The following is a 24,055-nucleotide window of genomic DNA, read 5'->3' as shown; positions in this document are numbered from 1 at the left end:
CACAACCGGCCGTGATTGGGAGCTCCATAAGGCGGCGTACGATTGGCCCACCGTCCTCCGGGTTTGACCGGGGTAGTCCGTCATTGTAAATAAGAATTTGTTCTTAACTGACTTGCCTAGTTAAATAAAGGTGAAATAAAAAATAAATAAACAGCTGAAGATATGTGTTGTCAGTTCAATCATAAAAGCAACTAAAATGTATAACTTTGTAGTTAGGAAATAAGTACTGCAGCAACGCCTGGTACCAGTCACAAGCTTTATTAACAGAGCAAAATAAAGGACAGAAAGTCCAATGGCCAAAATAGAATTTAAACAAATATACATCTCAACCAAAAAAGCTACAAAAATAATAATAGCTATAATAGCTATCAAATAAATATTCACATCAACAACAACATATTTGTCTTTCATCGTTTGAATCAAACATTTCCCTGCGACATTCATTAATGTTTTTACACTTATTCTAAAATAAGATTTGTACAATCAAACTATAACAGCACATGCTAGGAGCAGGACTGCACCAATGTACCACACACTCGCTGCACTACACAATGACTGCCTGCATGTTAACTGATATGATCCATGAATTGTTTCTATATCCAAGATCTGAGCCCCTGTATGAGTTTGGAACTTACAATTATAAGGAAACTCAAGAAAAAATATTCTGAATCCAAATTCCGATCAACCCTTGAGGTAGAAGCAGAATCTGCACTTCCATTGACTGTGGAAATGTCTCCTTGTACGTTACGCCCTCCTTATCTGTGCAACGAACCAACCGATGAGCCATTCTGAGTCTGGATTGGTTTCCTGTGTTGAACTGTTGCTAGGCAATGCTGAGGATTTCCAGTGTGTGACCAACGACCTAGAGCCTTTGTGCAAATCAATCACAGACTGACTGACCACCATGGGGGTCGTCCACAGCTCACCACATAGGTTAACAAACACTGTCTCAGTCACACACACATACACAAAAGGATTCAATTCAAGCTTTAATGCCAAAATAAAAACACACAAACCCCAAAATGAATCATGGAGGAAACGCCTTCTTTCTTCGGCCAGCCTGCATATTTTTATTTTATTACTAGTTCCTCTACATCCCAAAATATTTCCAGATATTATATTTCCAGATATTATATTTCCATATACCCTAGCCCCTTTTCACACATTGATTGTTAAAAGTGTTAAAAGTTAGGAGGCTTCCACATAACGTACCTCAATGGAAAAAGCTTCATTAGTGCCAACAGTGACTAGAGCCGAATGTTTAAAACCAGATTCTCTCAGTCTCATTTCTTTAACTCACTCGTCTCCCAACGATACTTCACAACTGATAGCATAGACCCACTGACATCTTCAAATAGCATTATTCCTCTTCATACTCAAATTCCAAACTCTTTAGTGGCACAGCGAGAGATGTCATTGGTTACCTTACATACCCGTGGCTACTGACGAGACAGAAGAAGGGAAAGTGGAACCAGATCGGACGCCATCTTGATTCTACAGCAGAAAGGATGGTTCAGTTTGTTTTGCCATACTGTATGTATATCCATGGAGTAGCAGCAGGATATATTGGCCACTCGATCAGCTGACTTTGCATGACAATCACTTAAATCATTATTGCTTGATAGTTAAAGCCGAGTAGATCAATGCTGTACTGCACACACACAATTATAACCAAGAAGCAAACTATTAAAGCTGAAAAAGGGTCCTAGTTTAGTGACACATTGGACTGGACTGCCCTCCATGATGCTGGGACTTGAGGTGTAACAGAACAACGAGAGAAAGGGAAGGAAGAGTAGAAATATTTAGGAAGAGAGGAGACTAAATGAAGTGGAGTGCTACATTGTTGAAATTAAATACATCAACAGCCATATTTCCAAAAATCAGGATTGAAACTTAGGGGTTATTTTTTGAATGGTATAATGGAAACTGTAAACTGTTTGATCATCGTTGATTATCAAAATACCAATACTGTGATGCTACACGTTCTTCTGTGGTAGGATTTTGTGAACTGGACATCACATTTCCCCAGTGGATTCAGCCAAGTTTTTAAGCAGCATCTTCTAGTTTCAAACAGACAGTCCTGTAAATAATCACCTCAAGGAATTGCAACACTGACCTGCCAAACATTACCAGATGTAACTTCACAAATCTCTTGACAGAGCTGCATTAAACTGTGTTGTGCCTATGGCCCCGATTGAAACAATACCCTACTCCCTGGAAGTGTTTTTTTCTTCATCAAAGCACTCCTCATCAGACAATTCTCAGCTACAATCACATTGTTTTCTATCTCTGGAAGCACCAGTACATTCATATTGTTTTCCATCTCTGGAAGCACCAGTACATTCACATTGTTTTCCATCTCTGGAAGCACCAGTACATTCATATTGTTTTCCATCTCTGGAAGCACCAGTACATTCACATTGTTTTCTATCTCTGGAAGCACCAGTACATTCACATTGTTTTCTATTTCTGGAAGCACCAGTACATTCACATTGTTTTCTATCTCTGGAAGCACCAGTACATTCACATTGTTTTCTATCTCTGGAAGCACCAGTACATTCACATTGTTTTCTATCTCTGGAAGCACCAGTACATTCACATTGTTTTGTAACTTCCCTCTTTTCTTCTCCCAAAGCTCCAATATCCATCTGTTCTGTACTTTTCCTCTGTAACCTGGTACTTCACTGACTGAGAGCAGATGGCTCACACTGGTGTCTGTCTGCCTGCATGTTGGTCTGCCTGCTTGCCTGCCTGTCTGCTTGTCCGTTCGTCCGCCTGCCTGCTTGTCTGTCTGCCTGACACCTTCCTGTTCACGTAATCAGCCCTTATCCTTCAAGACCTCCTCTCCTCACGGCCGAGACAATGAGAAATGTAATGGCCCTCTGTTCATGCAATGATCCCATCAAACACTCCTCTCTCCACATCTCTCTCATCAGTCAGCCCCCGTTGGGCCTTAATCAAGAAGAGCACAAACACTGTTTGACCACTGATTTGCTCATGTTGCTACACCTTATAGTTGACACTCTGTAATACAGAGGGGATACAATTTTCAGTAATGTCTGAGATATTATCATGCTCAATTGTGTTTTTTAAATAGGTATTTAATTGTCTTGAGAGGCATTTTTACATCCCAATGTTAAAGCTTTGTCACACGTTGCACATTTCTCCAATTTGGACAAATCAACATGTTCCTAAATAGTAGTGATGTCACACCATCATGGTTGCATACCGTTACTGTAACAGGTGAGAAAAATGGTTTTCTGATGATCAAAAAGCCAAGATACAGTAGTGAAAAAGATGAGATATGCACTGAAGAGTAGTTCAGGACAAGGTGTCCACCTGTTCTGAGTTTATTTGACTTTGGGGGCGGGGGGGGGGCAGCATGGAGGAAGAGCCTTCTCATGATAAAGCTATCGTGATGAAACCAACCACACCTTCCCCGAACCAAACAGTCAAGGGGTTCTGGGGAATCGGAGCAGTGTGTTGGAAGGGAGCGAAAGCCCCCCCGCCCGGGTCTCCACTCACATGATGGAGCAGCTCTTGGTCTTCTCCTTCTTGAAGGTGGAGGATAGCAGCTCGGAGCGGCTGGGGAGGTGGAGGAGCCTCTTGGATAAGCGTTGAGTGGGGCTGGTCTTGGGGAGGGGCTGGAGCTTGTTGATGCAAGCCAGAGAGGCCGTACGGAACACACTGTGGATACTCTTCTCCGAGGTGAACGCTGAACACTCCAGGTAGGCCTCAGTACCAAGCTGCTTGGCCATGGAGGAACCCTGGGGAGGAAGGTGCAGAGGAGAGAGGCTGAGAGCGTGCATGCGTGTGTGTGTGTGTTTTTGTGTGTGAATGTGTGTGTGTGTGTTTTTGTGTGTGAATGTGTGTGTGTTTTTGTGTGTGTGTGTGTGTGTTTTTTTTGTGTGTGTGTTTTTGAGTGTGTTTGTGTGTGTGTGTGTGTGTGTGTGTGTGTGTGTGTGTGTGTGTGTGTGTGTGTGTGTGTGTGTGTGTGTGTGTGTGTGTGTGTGTGTGTGTGTGTGTGTGTGTGTGTGTGTGTGAGTCAAGGTCTCCATCAGGAAAATGTGGCACCAGACGTTTGACCGCCAACATTTTAATTTACCAGGCATAAGAAATGTACCGGACCCATGTGCATTGGGTGTGTAACCTGATTAGGGCGTCCACCCACGGTGCTCAGCATGACATAAATCACATTTAGAATACGGTAATTCATTCTTACAAATTCTGATGTTTTGAAGATGTTAGAATACCTGTCCACATTTAGTTTTCCTCAGACAACAAGACAAATAACCAACAGCTAAATCACTAGCCTATGTCAATCTACTATAGTAAGAAAGTTTAGGCTACCTATTCCAAACAGACTCTGGGATAGTTTTGTGACGATAGATCCCAAATTTATACAACCAGGATACATACAAAAAAATGTCTGATGCAACAGATTAGGAGGTTTAGCTAAAAATGTTGATAAACTACTATTTATTCACATGATAAAGCAGTAGGCTACGCTCAAATGTGCGTTCCATAATACAATTAGCAGGAAAACACCGTTGTGCCTCATAATATCTATTAAAACATTCAGTATATGTTTTCAAAATGCATATTCCCTCAAGCAATACTGCAAATTGGTGTGTGACGCGCTAATGAAGCCTGCCTTCTGTTGCTGTTTGATGCCGCATTCAAGACAAATGGGAACTTAGAAATACTTCTGTCTTCAGTGCGTTCAAGACAACTGGGAACTTAGAAATCTAAGATGGATGTCTTCAGTGCGTTTAGGACAACTGGGAACTTAGAAATCTAAGATGTCTGTCTTCAGTGCGTTCAGGACAACTGGGAACTTAGAAATCTAAGATGTCTGTTTTCAGTGCGTTCAAGACAACTGGGAAAGTAACTAGGTCTGACTGGGAAAAATCCAACTCGGAATTAAAACTCTGGACTTTCCGACCTGACGATCACTGACGCCATGATTTGACCTCGTATTTTTCAGAGTTCCCAGTTGTCTTGAAAGCACCACAAGATTCAGCAGCAGCAGCAGCTCTCGCTCTGTCTGACAGAATTTCCACTCAAAGGCTCTGTATCTGCATGCTGTACATGTGTGCCAATTTAATTCCACAAAACTATGCACATGAACCCATAGACCGCATGATCAGTCAAATGTACAGTGGGGAGAACAAGTATTTGATACACTGCCGATTTTGCAGGTTTTCCTACTTACAAAGTATGTAGAGGTCTGTAATTTTTATCATAGGTACACTTCAACTGTAAGAGACGGAATCTAAAACAAAAATCCAGAAAATCACATTGTATGAATTTTAAGTAATTAATTTGCATTTTATTGCATGACATAAGTATTGGATCACCTACCAACCAGTAAGAATTCCGGCTCTCACAGACCTGTTAGTTTTTCTTTAAGAGGCCCTCCTGTTCTCCACTCATTACCTGTATTAACTGCACCTGTTTGAACTCGTTACCTGTATAAAAGACACATGTCCACACACTCAATCAAACAGACTCCAACCTCTCCACAATGGCCAAGACCAGAGAGCTGTGTAAGGACATCAGGGTTAAAGTGTAGACCTGCACAAGGCTGGGATGGGCGACAGGACAATAGGCCAAGCAGCTTGGTGAGAAGGCAACAACTGTTGGCGCAATTATTAGAAAATGGAAGAAGTTCAAGATGACGGTCAATCACCCTCAGTCTGGGGTTCCATGCAAGATCTCACCTCGTGGGGCATCAATGATCATGAGGAAGGTGAGGGATCAGCCCAGAACTACATGGCAGGACCTGGTCAATGACCCGATGAGAGCTGGGACCACAGTCTCAAAGAAAATCATTAGTAACACAATACGCCATCATGGATTAAAATCCTGCAGCGCACGCAAGGTCCCCCTGCTCAAGCCAGCGCATGTCCAGGTCCATCTGAAGTTTGCCAATGACCATCTGAATGATCCAGAGGAGGAATGGGAGAAGGTTATGTGGTCTGATGAGACAAAAATAGAGCTTTTTGGTCTAAACTCCACTCGCCGTGTTTGGAGGAAGAAGAAGGATGAGTACAACCTCAAGAACACCATCCCAACCGTGAAGCATGGAGGTGGAAACATCATTCTTTGGGGGATGCTTTTCTGCAAAGGGGACAGGACGACTGCACCGTATTGAGGGGAGGATGGATGGGGCCATGTATCGCGAGATCTTGGCCAACAACCTCCTTCCCTCAGTAAGGGGACCCAAAACAACGACCCAAAACACACAGCCAGGGCAACTAAGTAGTGGCTCCGTAAAGAAGCATCTCAAGGTCCTGGAGAGCCCTAGCCAGTCTCCAGACCTGAACCCAATAGAAAATCTTTGGAGGGAGCTGAAAGTCCGTATTGTCCAGCGACAGCCCCAAAACCTGAAGGATCTGGAGAAGGTCTGTATGGAGGAGTGGGCCAAAATCCATGCTCCAATGTGTGCAAACCTGGTCAAGAACTACAGGAAACATATGATCTCTGTAATTGCAAACAAAGGTTTCTGTACCAAATATTAAGTTCTGCTTTTCTGATGTATCAAATACTTATGTAATGCAATAAAATGCAAATTAATTACTTTAAAATCATACAATGTGATTTTCTGGATTTTTGATTAAGATTCCGTCTCTCACAGTTGAAGTGTACCTATGATAAAAATTACAGACCTCTACATGCTTTGTAAGTAGGAAAACCTGCAAAATCGGCAGTGTATCAAATACTTGTTCTCCCCACTGTATTTCCATTGACTGGTTTATCCATCAATGAGCTTTAAAAGCATTATTTGGCAATGTTTTTTTTTCTTCTTCTCCCGGACAATTTTTTTAATCTGCTTTTTTTTTTAAGTGAACAAAAAGCCAGCTATTACCGGCTAACAAAAACCCTGGCCTATGTGTGTCCTCTCAGTCTCACCTGCTCATGGGTGATGGGGACCTGTTTCTGATTGGACAGCTCCATCAGGGTGCAGACATCTGTGCGCAGGTCGGTCTTACAGCCAATGAGAAGGATGCGTGTGCTGGGGCAGAAATCTAAGATCTCTGTCTTCCACTGGAGAGACAACAGAGCAGATATTTACCAACATGATAATGAACAAGTCATGATTTGGGGTAGTTAACCAAATTACAAATGTAATTCCCCTCATGATTACCAAGATAAATAGTCTACGGACCTGGTGAATCACATAGCTATAAACTAAAACGCAGCCATCCGTTGCCTGGTCTCTGTTTTGAATAGCAAGTTTTGAAAAGTCCAATAAAAGCCAGATGATTTGAGCCTGGTAGCTGGATTGAAAAAATCTCTGCGGACTTGCAGACAGTTAGGAATACTGTTATTAGAGAAAAAAGAGAGAGAAAAGAGAGAGACAGAAAGATAAAGTGAGAGATGGGAGCCATTACCTTCTTGAGCCCACAGTCGAAGGTGTCTGGGCGGCTGATATCAAAACAGAGGAGCACCGCGTCAGAGTCACTGTAACAGAGAGGCCTCACATTGTCATAGTAGGGAGAACCTAGAGGAGAGGACAGAGGCTTGTTACAGACGCCCAGAACAACATTCAGATGTAGTAAAGGGAAGAACATATAGAAAAACTAAAATAGTTTGGCCTAACACCCTCACCAAATACTGTCCAAGGTAAATGATAGTAGACTGTTTTCTTTTAACAATATAATGCAGAAAGGAGACATCATATCCAAGAAGAAACAACATTTAGTTGAGAGCAATAGAGACAGAGAGAGAGTGAGAGAGTGAGTGAATCATTATAGAACCCATTGCCCTTTATGGTTGTGAGGTCTGGGGTCCGCTCACCAACCAATAATTCACAAAATGGGACAAACGCCAAATTGAGAATCTGCATGCAGAATTCTGCAAATATATCCTCCGTGTGCAAGGTAAAACACAAAATAATGAATGCAGAGTAGAATTAGGCCGATACACACTAATTATCAAAATCCAGAAAAGATACTTTAAATTCTACAACCACCTAAAAGGAAGCGATTCCCAAACCTTCCATAACAAAGCCATCACCTACAGAGAGATGAACCTGGAGAAGAGTTCCCTAAGCAAGCTGGTCCTGGGGCTCTGTTCACAAATACAAACACCAAATTGAGACTCTGCATGCAGAATTCTGCAAAAATATCCTCCGTGTGCAACGTAAAACACAAAATAATGAATGCAGAGTAGAATTAGGCCGATGCCCGCTAATTATCAAAATCCAGAAAAGAGACTTTAAATTCTACAACCACCTAAAAGGAAGTGATTTCCAAACCTTCCATAACAAAGCCATCACCTACAGAGAGAAGAACCTGGAGAAGAGTTCCCTAAGCAAGCTGGTCCTGGGGCTCTGTTCACAAATACAAACAGACCCCACAGAGCCCCAGGACAGCAACACAATTAGACCCAACCAAATCATGAGAAAACAAAAAGATAATTACTTGACATATTGGTAAGAATTAACAAAAAAACCCAGAGCAAACTAGAATGCTATTTGGCCCTAAACAGAGAGTACACAGTGGCAGAACACTGACCACTGTGACTGACCAAAACCTAAAGAAAGCTTTGACTATGTACAGACTCAGTGAGCATAGCCTTGCTATTGAGAAAGGCCACCGTAGGCAGACCTGGCTCTCAAGAGAAGACAGGCTATGTGCACACTGTCCACAAAATGAGGTTGAAACGGAGCTGCACTTCCTAACCTTCTGCAAAATGTATGACCATATTAGAGGCACATATTTCCCTGAGATTATACAGATCCACAAAGAATTTGAAAACAAATCAGATTTTGATAAAGTCCCATATCTATTGGGTGGCATACCAGTGTGACATCACAGCAGCAAGATTCGTGACCTGTTTACCACAAGAAAAGGTCAACCAGTGAAGAACAAACACCATTGGAAATACAACCCATATTTATGTTTATTTAATTTACCTTTTGTACTTTAACCATTTGTACATCGTTACAACACCGTATATATAGATAATATGACATTTGTAATGTCTTTATTCTTTTGGAACTTCTGTGAGTGTAATGTTTAATGTTCATTTGTATTGTTTATTACACTTTAGTATATTATCTACTTCACTTGCTTTGGCAATGTTAACATATGTTTCCCATGCCAATAAAGTCCCTTGAATTGAATTGAATTGAGTGAGATAGAGAGAGAGACAGAGACAAGGAGACATATAGCGAGAGACAGAAAGAGAGGACAGAGACCAGGGGTAATCTCTGAGGGGTATCACTTCTCATGCTGAGATGTACTTTGCTGTCCCTTTCCCCTCTCTCTTTTCTCTCCTCTCCTATCCTCCTCCTCTCCTCTCCTTCCTCTCCTCCTCCTCTCCTCCCTCTCCTCCTCCTCTCCTCCCTCTCTTCCTCTCCTCCCTATCCTCCTCCTCTCCTCCCTCTCCTCCTCTCCTCCTCCTCTTCCTCTCCTCCCTATCCTCCTCTCCTCCCTATCCTCCTCCCTCCCTCCCTATCCTCCTCCCTCCTCCCTCCCTCCCTCCCTCCTCCCTATCCTCCTCCTCTCTCCTCCTCCTCTCCTCCCTATCCTCCTCCTCTCCTCCCTATCCTCCCTCCTCTCCTCCCTCCCCTCTCCTCCTCCCCTCTCCTCCCTATCCCCCTCCTCTCCTCCCTATCCCCCTCCTCTCCTATCCTCCTCCTCTCCTCCCTATCCTCCTCCTCTCCTCCCTCATTTCCTCTCCTCCCTATCATCCTCCTCTCATCTCCTATCCTCCTCATCTCCTCCCTCTCCTCCTCTCCTACCTCTCCTCCTCTCCTCTCTCCTATTCTCCTCCCTCTCCTCCTCATCTCCTCCCTATCCTCCTCCTCTCTTCTCCTATCTTCCTCATCTCCTCCCTATCCTCCTCTCCTATCCTCCTCATCTCCTATCCTCCTCCTCTCCTCCTCCTCTCCTCCTCCTCTCCTCCCTATCCTCATCTCCTCCTCTCCTAGCTATCCTCCTCTCCTCTCCTATCCTCCTCCTCTCCTCCCTATCCTCCTATTGTCTCCTCCCCTCCTTCTCTTCTCTCCTCCCTTATTATCTCCTCTCCTCCCTTAACCTCCTCTCCTCCCATCTCCTCTCCTCCCTTATCCACCTGGCTGCTCCTCGCCATCCTCCACTCCTCCCATCTCCTCTCCTCTCCTCCTTTATCCTCCTCTCCTCCCATCTCCTCTCCTCCCTTATCCACCTGGCTGCTCCTCCCCATCCTCCTCTCCTCCTTTATCCTCCTCTCCTCTCCTCCCATCTCCTCTCCCCACTTATCCACCTGGCTGCTCCTCCCCATCCTCCTCTCCTCCCATCTCCTCACCTCTCCTCCCTTGTCCACCTGGCTGCTCCTCCCCATCCTCCTCTCCTCCCTTATCCACCTGGCTGCTCCTCCCCATCCTCCTCTCCTCTCCTCCCTTATCCACCTGGCTGCTCCTCCCCATCCTCCTCTCCTCCTTTATCCTCCTCTCCTCCCCATCCTCCTCTCCTCTCATCTCCTCTCCTCCTTTATCATCCTCTCCTCTCCCCTATTGGTGTTTCAGAGTGGGAGAAGATGACAATCAAGACACTAAATCCATATTGATATTTTTATCACTGGATTAAACAAGTGGAACAGAAGAGCGAGGCTGGCTGACTGGGAGCAGCAGAGCAGGCAGACACTCCCACTCATGTACTCGGAATCCTTAAGCAACTACCCCCCTCTCTCTCCGCCTCCCCCCTCTCGCCCCCTCTACACACCCGCCAGTCTTCCCTCCACTCAGCGCAGCGTAATACCTCCAGTCCCTCTGCCGTTACCACAGCAACAGCCTTGGAATCCTCCATCTGCATCAGGCGTTCCTCCCACCCCTCCTTAAAGGCTGCCCGCAACTGCCAATCATCTTACACACTGCTGTCCTGCTGCCCACCCACCTACCCAGCTACCGCTCTACACAATTCTCTGTTGAAACAATGTTGGGGCACACACACATGCATGGAAACGCATGCTATCACACATGCACTCACACAGTCACACACACAGTCACACAGCCACACACACAGTAACACATACACTCACACAGCCACACACATAGTCACACAGCCACACACACAGCAGCACGCACACAGCCACACACACAGTCACACAGCCACACACACAGTCACACACAGTCACACAGCCACACACGCAAACAAACACGTCTTGGTTACTTGAGTCTCTCGCTCTTGTTTATTGATTATATTTGTTCTATTTGGCATCAGTGGAAGGTGACTCTTATCTCTTCATCTAGTTAGAAACGAGAGGCTTAGATGGAATAATCATGTTAAGTCTGATTAAAAGGGACTTCCAATTGGTATCTAATGGATATAATATATATATATATCTTTCCACTTGCGGTTATGTACACCATATACAATGGAACACATTCCTAATATTGAGTTGCACCCCCTTTTGCCCCCAGAACAGCCTCAATTCATCAGGGCATGGACTCTACAAGGTGTTAAAAGCATTCCACAGGGATGCTGGCCAATGTTGACTCCAATGCTTCCCACAGTTTCCCACAGTTGTGTCAAGTTCGGATGGGACGTTAAACGGGTGTCTTGACTCTCTGAGGTCATTAAAGATCCCATGGCACTTATGGCTCAATTCCCAATCTGGTCCTCAAAACCATCACGGTCACCTAATAATCCCCAGTTTACAATTGGCTCATTCATCCCCCTCCTCTCCCCTGTAACTATTCCCCAGGTCGTTGCTGTAAATGAGAACGTTTTTATCAGTCAACTTACCTGGTAAAATAACGGATAAATAAAAAAATGTAAAAAGTTGTCTGGGTGTCCTTTGGGTGATGGACCATTATTGATACACACGGGAAACTGAAACCCTCTGAATGACACACATACACAATCCATGTCTCAATTGTGTCAAGGCTTAAAAAACCTTCTTTAACTTGTCTCCCCACCTTCATCTACACCAGGTATTCCAAAACGGGTGTGCGCCATGCCGTCAGGGGTACGCTAAATAAATACATTAAAAAATCACATTTCTAAACAGTGCATTTATATTTTCCAACGGGACTATATAAACTATATAAACTCAAAAAAAGAAAAGTCCTCTCACTGTCAACTGCGTTTATTTTCTGCAAACATAATTAACATGTGTAAATATTTGTGTGAACATAAGATTCAACAACTGAGACATAAACTGAACAAATTCCACAGACATGTGACTAATAGAAATGGAAAAATGTATCCCTGAACAAAGGGGGGGGGGGGTCAAAATCTAAAGTATCAGTCATTATCTGGTGTGGCCACCAGCTGCATTAAGTACTGCAGTGCATCTCCTCTCATGGACTGCACCAGATTTGCCAGTTCTTGCTGTGACATGTTACCCCACTCTTCCACCAAGGCACCTGCAAGTTCCTGGACATTTCTGGGGAGAATGGCCCTAGCCCTCACCCTCCAATCCAACAGGTCCCAGACATGCTCAATGGGATTGAGATCTGGGCTCTTCGCTGGCCACGGCAGAACAATGACATTCCTGTCTTGCTGGATATCACGCACAGAACGAGCAGTATGGCTGGTGGCATTGTCATGCTGGAGAGTCATGTCAGGATGAGCCTGCAGGAAGGGTACCACATGAGGGAGGAGGATGTCTTCCCTGTAATGCACAGCATTGAGATTGCCTGCAATGACAACAAGCTCAGTCCGATGATGCTGTGACACACCGCCCCAGACCATGACGACCCTCCACCTCCAAATCGATCTCTCTCCAGAGTACATGTCTTGGTGTAACGCTCATTCATTCGATGATAACCGCGAATATCGACCATCACCCCTGGTGAGACAAAACCGAGGACTCGTCAATGAAGAGCACTTTTTGCCAGTCCTGTCTAGTCTAGCGACGGTGGGTTTGTCTAGTCTAGCGACGTTGTTGCTGGTGATGTCTGGTGAGGACCTGCCTTACAACAGGCCTACAAACCCTCAGTCCAGTCTCTCTCAGCCTATCTGCAGGACAGTCTGAGCACTGATGGAGGGATTGTGCGTTCCTGGTGTAACTTGGGCATTTGTTGTTGCCATCCTGTACCTGTCCAGCAGGTGTGATGTTCGAATGTACAGATCCTGTGCAGGTGTTGCTACACGTGGTCTAACACTGCGAGGATGATCCTCTCTCTGTCCTGTCTCCCTGTAGCACTGTCTTAGGCATCTCACAGTGTGGACATTTATTTCCCTGGCCACATCTGCAGTTCTCATGCCTCCTTGCAGCATGCCTAAGGCACGTTTACGGAGATGAGCAGGGACCCTGGGCATATTTCTTTTGGTGTTTTTCAGAGTCAGTAGAAAGGCCTCTTTAGTGTCCTAAGTTTTCATAATTGTGACCTTAAATGTCTACCGTCTGTAAGCTGTTATTGTCTTAACGACTGTTCCACAGGTGCATGTTCATTAATTGTCTATGGTTCATTGAACAAGCATGGGAAACAGTGTTTAAACCCTTTACAATGAAGATCTTTGAAGTTATTTGGATTTTTACGAATTATCTTTGAAAGACATGGTCCTGAAAAGTGAATGAGTTTTTTCTCTCGCCTCGTTTCACTGCCAAAAATCAAATTAAACCATCTAGTGTTCAGCGAAATAACAACACAATGTCAAATACAGGTTGCCTTGTCAAATAATTAACATCCAATCACATTAACCGTTACTCTCCGCGGGAATTCCACTAACGGTCTGTATGTAGCCAAACGTAGCTGCTGCTCATTCCGTTTGCTCAAAGATGGATAAATGTTTTTTTTTTAAAGTACGGCCCGCGTCCATAGAGACACATACCTGCTCTACTGGTAATACTGCTACTACCAGCAGTACTACACCTGCACCTGTCGACGACACAAGTTGTTCTGCTTCCACGAGCACATCCAGTGCTAACATCCGTACATTTGTTGTTAGCCCAGTTGTGAATCTGATGCCAAGCTACTGCACGGACACTGACAGTTGCCCCTTACCCGGGAAAGCACCAAGCTACTGCCCCCTGAATCTGATGCAGGGAAAGCACCAAGCTACTGCCCCCTTACCTGGGAAAGCACCAAACTACTGCCCCCTTACCTGCCCCCCCCCTTACCCGGGAAAGCACCAAGCTACTGCCCCCTTACCCGGGAAAGCACCAATCTACTGCCCCCTTACCCGGGAAAGCACCAAGCTACTGCCCCCTTACCTGGGAAAGCACCAAGCTACTGCCCCCTTACCTGGGAAAGCACCAAGCTACTGCCCCCTTACCTGGGAAAGCACCAATCTACTGCCCCCTTACCTGGGAAAGCACCAAACTACTACCCCCTTACCTGGGAAAGCACCAAGCTAGCCCCCTTACCCGGGAAAGCCCCCTTACCTGGGAAAGCACCAAGCTACTGCCCCCTTACCTGGGAAAGCACCAAGCTACTGGGGAAAGCACCAAGCTACTGCCCCCTTACCTGGGAAAGCACCAAGCTACTGCCCCCTTACCCGGGAAAGCACCAATCTACTGCCCCCTTACCTGGGAAAGCACCAAACTACTACCCCCTTACCTGGGAAAGCACCAAGCTACTGCCCCCTTACCTGGGAAAGCACCAAGCTACTGCCCCCTTACCTGGGAAAGCACCAATCTACTGCCCCCTTACCTGGGAAAGCACCAAGCTACTGCGCCCTTACCTGGGAAAGCACCAATCTACTGCCCCCTTACCCGGGAAAGCACTGAACAACAGATAGGGACGTCAGACCATGGAAGAGGTGCAAACATGATGAGAACTACAATGATTTGGATTCAATTACATTATTTTGGGAGCCTTTCCTCAGACACAATGTGTTAAATGTGCAAAAGTACTATCGCACAACTCATTGAAACCTTCGCTCTGGTGCAGACATTTAGAAACAAAACATAACAATTTGAAAAATAAGCCACAGGAGTTTTTGGAGCAAGAATTAAGACGACTTTTGAGTAGTAAGACATGTATAAAAGTGACAGATAACATTAAAAGGAAGGGGCTAGAAGCGTCTTATATGGTGAGCTACCGAGTGGCTGGGACAGGCATGCACCATACTATTGTGGAGGACTTCATTCTTCCTGCTGCCACGGATATGGCTGGGACAATGCTGGGGGAAAAGGCCAAAAAAACTATACAGACAATGTCTTCATCAAACACTGTTTCACGACACATCAGTGACATGGCAGGAGATGTTCCTAAACAATTACTGCTTCACATACAAGCCAGTGAATTCTATGCGTTACAGCTGGATGAGTCAACAGATGTGGTGGGCCTGGCACAGCTCCTTGTACATGTCCGTTACATTTATGGGGGGTCAATTAAGGAAGACATCCTCTTCTGCAAACCACTGGAAACCAGGACAACAGGAGAGGATATTTTTAAAGTACTGGACAGCTCTGTGACATCAAATGGACTTTGATGGTCAAGAGGGTAGTAAGTTTTAAGTTCCTCTGCATACACATCACAGACAAACTGAATTGGTCCACCCACACAGACAGCGTTGTGAAGAAGGCGCAGTAGCGCCTCTTCAACCTCAGGAGGCTGAAGAAATTCGGCTTGTCACCAAAAGCACTCACAAACTTCTACAGATGCACAAGTTTGCATCATTTGCAAGTAATCTATTTGGTGTTTGGAGCCACACTGGCTTTGCAAACCTGAGTTGTCTAACCAAGGCAGCAACGAGACACCAAAGTACGGCTGGGCACTTACAAGCAATGGTGCTTTTGAAAACTTTTGGGGACACCCAAGTGGATCTACAGCTCAGCGAACAAGTGTGCAGGGCAACGAAGCTGCACAATGAAAAGGTATTGTACTCTTCCCCTGCAATTCTCTGAATAAAAATGTCAATTTCAAGGTGACGCAACGCTTGGTTATACTGCGTTTCTGTCTAAATGTATAGTGCCTAGAGCCATGGCATCATAATGATGGTAATAAGAGGTGGATTAATTCGGGTGGGACTGTGTAGGACTTCACTGAAGGCCCAGGCCCCCAGAACCACGGCACGCTACTGTGTATATGTATATACTGTACTCTATATCATCTACTGCATCTTTATGTAATACATGTATCACTAGCCACTTTAAACTATGCCACTTTGTTTACATACCCTACATTAATCATCTCATATGTATATACTGTACTCGATACCATCTACTGCATCTTGCCTATGCCGTTCTGTACCAACATTCATTCATATATCTTTATGTACATATTCTTTATCCCTTTACACTAGTGTTTAAAAGGTAGTAGTTTTGGAATTGTTAGCTAGATTACTCGTTGGTTATTACTGCATTGTCGGAACTAGAAGCACGAGCATTTCGCTACACTCACATTAACATCTGCTAACCATGTGTATGTGACAAATACATTTGATTTGAAGATGTGTTGATATTTGTACTGATGGCGCAAAAGCAATGACTGTGAGACAGACTGGAGTTGTAACGCGCCTGCAAGCAGTTGCTCCCTATGCCACTTGGGGACACTGCAGCATCCACCGAGAGGCTCTTGCTGCCAAGGGAATGCCTGACAGATTGAAAGACATTTTGGACACTACACTGAAAATGGTTACCTTTGTTAAAGCAAGGTCCCTGAATTCTCGTGTATTTTCTGCACTAAGCAATGATATGGGCAGCGATCATGTAATGCTTTTACAACATACAGATATGACTTGGTTATTAAGGGGCAAAGTATTAACTTTTTTTATTTATTGAGAGACGAGCAAAGTTTTCATTACTGACCATCATTTTCACTTGTCTGACCTCTAGCATGATGACGAGTTTCTCACACGACTGCCCTGTCTGGGTGATGTTTTTTCTCGCCTGAATGATCTGAAACTAGGATTACAGGGACTCTCCGCAACTATATTCAATGTGCGGGACAAAATTGAGGCCATGATTAAGATATTGGAGCTCTTCTCTGTCTGCATTAACAAGGACAACACATAAGTCTTTCCATCATTGTATGAGCTTTTGTGTGCAAATGAACTCAAGCTTACAGACAATGTCAAATGTGATATAGAGAAGAACCTAAGTGAGTTGGGTGCGCAATTACACAGGTACTTTCCTGAAACGGATGACACAAACAACTGGATTCTTTCATGCCCTGCCTCCAGTCCACTTACCAATATCTGAACAAGAGAGCCTCATCAAAATTGCAACAAGCGGTTCTGTAAAAATGTAATTTAATCAGAAGCCACTGCCAGAAAATCAAATCCAGAATCGGCTTTCTATTCCGCAACAAAGCCTCCTTCACTCATGCCGCCAAACTTACCCTAGTAAAACTGACTATCCTACCGATCCTCGACTTCGGCGACGTCATCTACAAAATAGCTTCCAACACTCTGCTCAGAAAACTGGATGCAGTTTATCACAGTGCCATCCGTTTTGTCACTGAAGCACCTTATACCACCCACCACTGCGACTTGTATGCTCTAGTCGGCTGGCCCTCGCTCCATATTCGTCGCCAGACCCACTGGTTCCAGGTCATCTACAAGTCCATGCTAGGTAAAGCTCCGCCTTATCTCAGTTCACTGGACACGATAGCAACACCCACCTGTAGCACGCGCTCCAGCAGGTGTATCTCACTGATCATCCCTAAAGCCAACACCTCATTTGGCCGCCTTTCGTTCCAGTTTTCTGCTGCCTGTGACTGGAACGAATTGCAGAAATCGCTGAAGCTGGAGACTTTTATCTCCCTCACCAACTTCAAACATCTGCTATCTGAGCAGCTAACCGATCGCTGCAGCTGTACATAGTCTTATCGGTAAATAGCCCACCCAATTATACCTACCTCATCTCCATACTGTTTTTATTTATTTACTTTTCTACTGTTTTGCACATCAATATCTCTACCTGTACATGACCATCTGATCATTTCTCACTCCAGTGTTAATCTGTAAATTGTAATTATTTACCTACCTCCTCATGCCTTTTGCACACAATGTATATAGACCCTTTTTTTCTTTTTTTTTCTACTGTGTTATTGACTTGTTTATTGTTTACTCAATGTGTAACTCTGTGTTGTCTGTTCACACTGCTATGCTTTATCTTGGCCAGGTCGCAGTTGCAAATGTGAACTTGTTCTCAACTAGCCTACCTGGTTAAATAAAGGTTAAATAAAAAAAAATTAAAAAATTTTAAAAAAAGATTTCTGGATTGGGCTGCTTTCAGAGTATCCTGCCTTGGCCAATTGCACTGATGCCCTTTACAACCACATACCTACGTGAGAGTTGATTCTCAGCCCTCACTAGCATGAAAACTAAATACAGGCACAGACTGTGTGTGGAAATGATTTAAGACAGACTCTCTACAATACAACCCAACATTGCAGAGTTACAGTATGTGCATCCTTTCAAGCACACCCTTCCCATTAACCTGTGGTGAGTTATTTACAATTTTCGATGAACAAATACGTTATTTTATGTAAGATGGTTAAATAAAGAGCAAAATTATTCATTATTATATTATTATTTGTGCCCTGGTCCTATAAGAGCTCTTTGTCACTTCCCACGAACAGGGTTGTAACAAAAACACTAATTCTTATGTTTAATAAATGTATTGTATAGTGTTGTGTTGTGTGTGTGTGGCAGGCTTACAATGATGGCAAAAAACAATATTTGAGAGTGCGCTGACCCTGGTGCTAGAGGGGGTACAGCTGACCCTGGTGCTAGAGGGGGTACACAACTGGAGGTTGAATGTTTGAAACAGTACAGGACTATAAAAAGTTTGGGAACCACTGATCTACACTGACTGAAGTGGATTTAACAAGTGGCATCATTAAGGGATCATAGCTTTCACCTGGATTCACCTGGTCAGTCTATGTCATGGAAAGAGCAGATGTTCTTAATGTTTTGTACACTCAGTGTATACCACACTAGCCGACAATGTCACCAGACATAACCAAGCTAATTTATTTACAATGTAATGTACAGAACAACACAGGAAAAAGTAGCCACCCTTTGCCTTGATGACAGCTTTGCACACTCTTGGCATTCTCTCAACCAGCTTCATGAGGTAGTCACCTGGAACGCATTTCAATGAACAGGTGTGCCTTCTTAAAAGTTCATTTGTGGAAATTCGTTCCTTAATGTGTTTGAGCCATTCAGTTGTGTTGTGTCAAGTTGGGGTTGGTATACAGAAGAAAGCCATATTTGGTAAAAGACCAAGTCCAAATTATGGCAAGAACAGCTCAAATAAGCAAAGAGAAACAACAGCCCATCAGTACTTTAACACATGAAAGTAGTGCTGGTGACAATGTCTGTGATTTATTTTAGTTTTCAAGGCACACTTAACCAGCATGGCTAACACAGCATTCTGCAGCATTACGCCATCCCATCCGGTTTGGGCTTAGTGAGACTGTTGTTTGTTTTTCAACAGGACAATGACCCAACACACCTCCAGACTGTGTAAGGGCTATTTGACCAAGAAGGAGAGTGATGGAGTGCTGCATCAGGTGACCTGGCCTCTCGACCCAGTTGAGATGGTTTTTGACGAGTTTGGGATGAGTTTGGGACGAGTCGTACCGCTGAGTGACGGAAAAGCAGCCAACAAGTTTGTTGTTACAGCCTGAATTCAAAATGGAATTTAATGAAAGTGAAAATGTTTTTAGAAATTTTAGCAAATATATATTGAAAATTAAATGCATAAATATCTAATTTACTTTACTTAAGCATATGTGGGAACTCCTTCAAGACTGTTGGAAAAGCATTCCAGGTGAAGCTGGTTGAGAGAATGCCAAGATTGTGCAAACCTGCCATCAAGGCAAACTGTGGCTGTTTGGAGAATCTTAAATATTAATCATGTTTTGATTTGTTTAACACTTTTTTGGTTACTACATGATTCCATGTGTTCCTTCATAGTTTTGATGTATTCACTATTATTCTACAAAGAGTAGAAAATATTTAAAAAATAAAGAAAAAACCTTGAATGAGTAGGTGTTCTAAAACTTTTGACCAGTACTGTATATTCTGTTCTCAAAAGGAGGGCCCCTCAACAAAGTCTTACTCAGGGCTCTAAAAAGCTTGGTAAAATGTAGGCCACTGTGACCAGTTCATATAGATCAGTGATTCCCAAATTGTTTCATGTACCACCAAGTTCGTTTTACTCTGCCTGGAGTACCCCTGCACTAGTGATAGCGGATATAGGTTGATGATATAGGAGGAGAGGATGTAGTTACCTGACGTGTCCCACAGACTGAGCTCCACACGCTGCTCCTCAAGTTCCAGACACGCTGTGTAGTTCTCAAACACTGTGGGAACATAAGTCTGAAGAGAGGAATGACATAGCAGTCTGTTTTAATATCCTCCCTGCTACAAGTGATGGACTTAATTTTCACAATTCAGATCTACATTAAAATGAAATACAGTCTTCTAATACGACAATAGTAAACATTTGAGTGTAAACGAATTAGTAGGCTAGCCCAATAAAAATGAATGGAAAAAAATGATGCATGATCATGTCTTTTTCAATGTGGTGATGAAACCCATTTCAACGTGGTGATGATCAGAAGCCTACAGTAGAACATGTGATATAATCCGATGTGAAAACTGTGAATTGTTGGACATGCGCATCATTTCGTAGATACAGGCATCCTGGCCCGAAGCGGATGATGCTCTATCAGAAATTAATCCATCGTCAATTTATTCCCAACTTTTAAAAGAGCCGTTTATGAGGCTAATCAAATCCTCAGAAACACGTGATCAATCAATATGGAATCTTTGCAGAACATATATAATGTGTATCTTAAAATGATAGTATTGCAACAGGAGAACAAATATTCGCATACCTCTGGATAACAATCCTTCGCGAGGACTTGCAACATCGCAGTTTTTCCGCATTGAACATCCCCAACAAGAACCAGTTTACATCTCACCACCAACGGTTGTTGATTTCTCCTTTCCTTCATATTTGTAACAGTCAAGAACACACGTCTGTATTAAAGAAAAAGAGAAAAAACGCGAAATACAAAAGAAAAACGTCCTTGTGAGCGGTAGAGTACCGTAGCCTATTCTGAAGTGTGGTCTAGTCCTAGAAGGATGCTTGCATTTGATGTAATGAGAGTCAATACTGCGTCTCTTTATAGTGCGCTCCAACAGCCAATGGGCGCGCGGTTTTCCTGACTCTCTTGTATTTCTTTCAGAGCCGCAGAGTTCTATTATCCCTGACCGCTGAAATTAAATGGGTTATTTTGCCTTATGGCAGGTAGTTATAGAAATACAATTTTAAACCTAAAAAAATCCACAAAAATTATTCTGACTTTGTTTATGTACGAGACAGTTTTTCTCTAGGGCTTCAAGTCAAGACGGCAATACATGTGCAGGAGAGATCCAAGTCCAACACAAATCTGAAAGAAAACACAAACTTTGTAACCATAAACCTCACTATTTCCAATGGCAGTTATTTTAGCCGACCTGTTGATAATAATATATGCAGGCCACTGCATTAGTATGTTGGTCAGTCATTAAATCAAGTTGGCATATTATTCCTCAGGACATTCAGTATGGTCTGGTCTGTTGATCTAGATCTAGGCTTTAAGGTCACCAATTAAATCATTAGATTGACTTAACTCTGCAAGATCCATAGATCAAACAACTCTTAGAAAAAAAGGTGCTATCTGGAACCTTAAAAGGGTTATTTGGCTGTCCCAATAGGAGAACCCTTTAAATAACCCTTTTTGGTTCCAGGTAGAACTCTTTTGGGTTCCACGAAGAACCCTTTCCACAGAGGGTTCTAGTTGTAACCCAGAAGGGTTCTACCTGAAACAAAAAAGGGTTCTCCTATGAGGACAGCCAAAGAACCCATTTGGAACCCTTTAGTCTAAGCATCAGGGCTGAGGACAATAGCCATCTGACGATTGCCACTGTTAGATAATTAGTCTGCTGTCATCAGAACCACAGGCTCAAATCACTGGGCAGAGTTGTGGGATTGACTACATCTAATTAGTCTGCTGTCATCAGAACCACAGGCTCAAATCACTGGGCAGAGTTGTGGGATTGACTACATCTAATTAGTCTGCTGTCATCAGAACCACAGGCTCAAATCACTGGGCAGAGTTGTGGGATTGACTACATCTAATTAGTCTGCTGTCATCAGAACCACAGGCTCAAATCACTGGGCAGAGTTGTGGGATGGACTACATCTAATTTGTCTGCTGTCATCAGAACCACAGGCTCAAATCACTGGGCAGAGTTGTGGGATGGACTACATCTAATTTGTCTGCAGAAATAATGACAGTGATTAAGTTTTCAAAGTAATCTAAACCATCACTTCCCAACCCTCTTCTCGGGGACCACCAGACATTTCACATAATTTTGTTGTAGCCCGGAACTGGCACAACTGATTCCATTAGTCAAAGGCTTGGTGATAGTTGCCTAATGGAATCAGGTATGCCAGTTTAGGGCTGGTGTTCCCAGAGAAGACGTTTGGGAATTAATGAACCATATTTTTATAGATATTTTTATAGATATTTTTATAGATATTTTTTCAACGAGTAGTTTGAGCTCCAATCCTTGATTTGTCATCCATCTATTTAATTTTAATTGTCAACTTCACTAACCTAACATAAGAGAAACCAATGTTAGGTTAGTCATGGGGTGTCTGTTGACTCTTCCCAATAGATTCCATTTGCATTGACTCTTTGTGATTTGCATCGAAGCCCTGTGATCCAGGGGTTTGTGTATCATGGGGTTGTGATCTTAGTGTTGTTTATCTATCTGACAGAAAATGAAGTGGAATTTCACAAGTCAGATCTAATTGAGCTCAACACCTAAAACCCTCCTGGCTGAATCTCAATAACTCACACCCACTGGGAACATATTAGTAGTTGAGTAGTTGAGTAGTAGTTGAGTAGTAGTTGAGATAGTGAGCTCGTGAGAGAAGCTATAGGAGCAATAACTCACACCCACTGGGAATATAGTAGTAGTTGAGTAGTAGTTGAGATAGTGAGCTCGTGAGAGAAGCTATAGGAGCAATAACTCACACCCACTGGGAACATAGTAGTAGTTGAGTTGTAGTTGAAATAGTGAGCTCATGAGAGAAGCTATAGGAGCTATAACTCACACCCACTGGGAATATAGTAGTAGTTGAGATAGTGAGCTCGTGAGAGAAGCTGTAGGAGCAATAACTCACACCCACTGGAAACATTGTAGTAGTTGAGATAGTGAGAGAAGCTATAGGAGCAATAACTCACACCCACTGGAAACATTGTAGTAGTTGAGATAGTGAGAGAAGCTATAGGAGCAATAACTCACACCCACTGGGAACATTGTAGTAGTTGAGATAGTGAGGGAAGCTATAGAAGCAATAACTCACACCCACTGGGAACATAGTAGTAGTTGAGCTCGTGAGAGAAGCTATAGGAGCAATAACTCACACCCACTGGGAACATAGTAGTAGTTGAGATAGTGAGAGAAGCTATAGAAGCAATAACTCACACCCACTGGGAACATAGTAGTAGTTGAGCTCGTGAGAGAAGCTATAGGAGCAATAACTCACACCCACTGGGAACATAGTAGTAGTTGAGATAGTGAGAGAAGCTATAGGAGCAATAACTCACACCCACTGGGAATATAGTAGTAGTTGAGATAGTGAGCTCGTGAGAGAAGCTATAGGAGCAATAACTCACACCCACTGGGAATATAGTAGTAGTTGAGATAGTGAGCTCGTGAGAGAAGCTATAGGAGCAATAACTCACACCCACTGGGAATATAGTAGTAGTTGAGTTGTAGTTGAGATAGTGAGCTCATGAGAGAAGCTATAGGAGCAATAACTCACACCCACTGGGAATATAGTAGTAGTTGAGATAGTGAGCTTGTGAGGGAAGCTATAGGAGCAATAACTCACACCCACTGGGAATATAGTAGTAGTTGAGTTGTAGTTGAGATAGTGAGCTCATGAGAGAAGCTATAGGAGCAATAACTCACACCCACTGGGAATATAGTAGTAGTTGAGTAGTAGTTGAGATAGTGAGCTCGTGAGAGAAGCTATAGGAGCAATAACTCACACCCACTGGGAACATAGTAGTAGTTGAGATAGTGAGAGAAGCTATAGAAGCAATAACTCACACCCACTGGAAACATTGTAGTAGTTGAGATAGTGAGAG

At 43.5% G+C, this 24,055-nt stretch overlaps 1 protein-coding gene across 1 annotated transcript; it reads right to left on the bottom strand.

Annotated features, from left to right (window-relative positions):
• Nucleotides 1–242: 242 nt before the first annotated feature.
• On the bottom strand, nt 243–20,982 carry LOC135503984 (rho-related GTP-binding protein Rho6). The gene is made up of 5 exons (XM_064922199.1): nt 20,741–20,982; nt 20,132–20,219; nt 7,398–7,507; nt 6,916–7,050; nt 243–3,767 (listed from the first exon to the last, which is right to left on the bottom strand). The coding sequence occupies exons 1-5, from the start codon at nt 20,858–20,860 to the stop codon at nt 3,522–3,524; spliced, it is 699 nt and encodes a 232-aa protein (XP_064778271.1). The 5' UTR covers nt 20,861–20,982; the 3' UTR covers nt 243–3,521.
• Between the last annotated feature and the right edge of the window lie 3,073 nt (nt 20,983–24,055).

This window comes from Oncorhynchus masou, chromosome 18 (assembly GCF_036934945.1).
Source record: "Oncorhynchus masou masou isolate Uvic2021 chromosome 18, UVic_Omas_1.1, whole genome shotgun sequence".
Classification (NCBI taxonomy): Eukaryota; Metazoa; Chordata; class Actinopteri; order Salmoniformes; family Salmonidae; genus Oncorhynchus; species Oncorhynchus masou.
The sequence above is the reverse complement of the archived record's forward strand: the minus strand, read 5'-3'. Positions and strand labels throughout refer to the sequence as shown.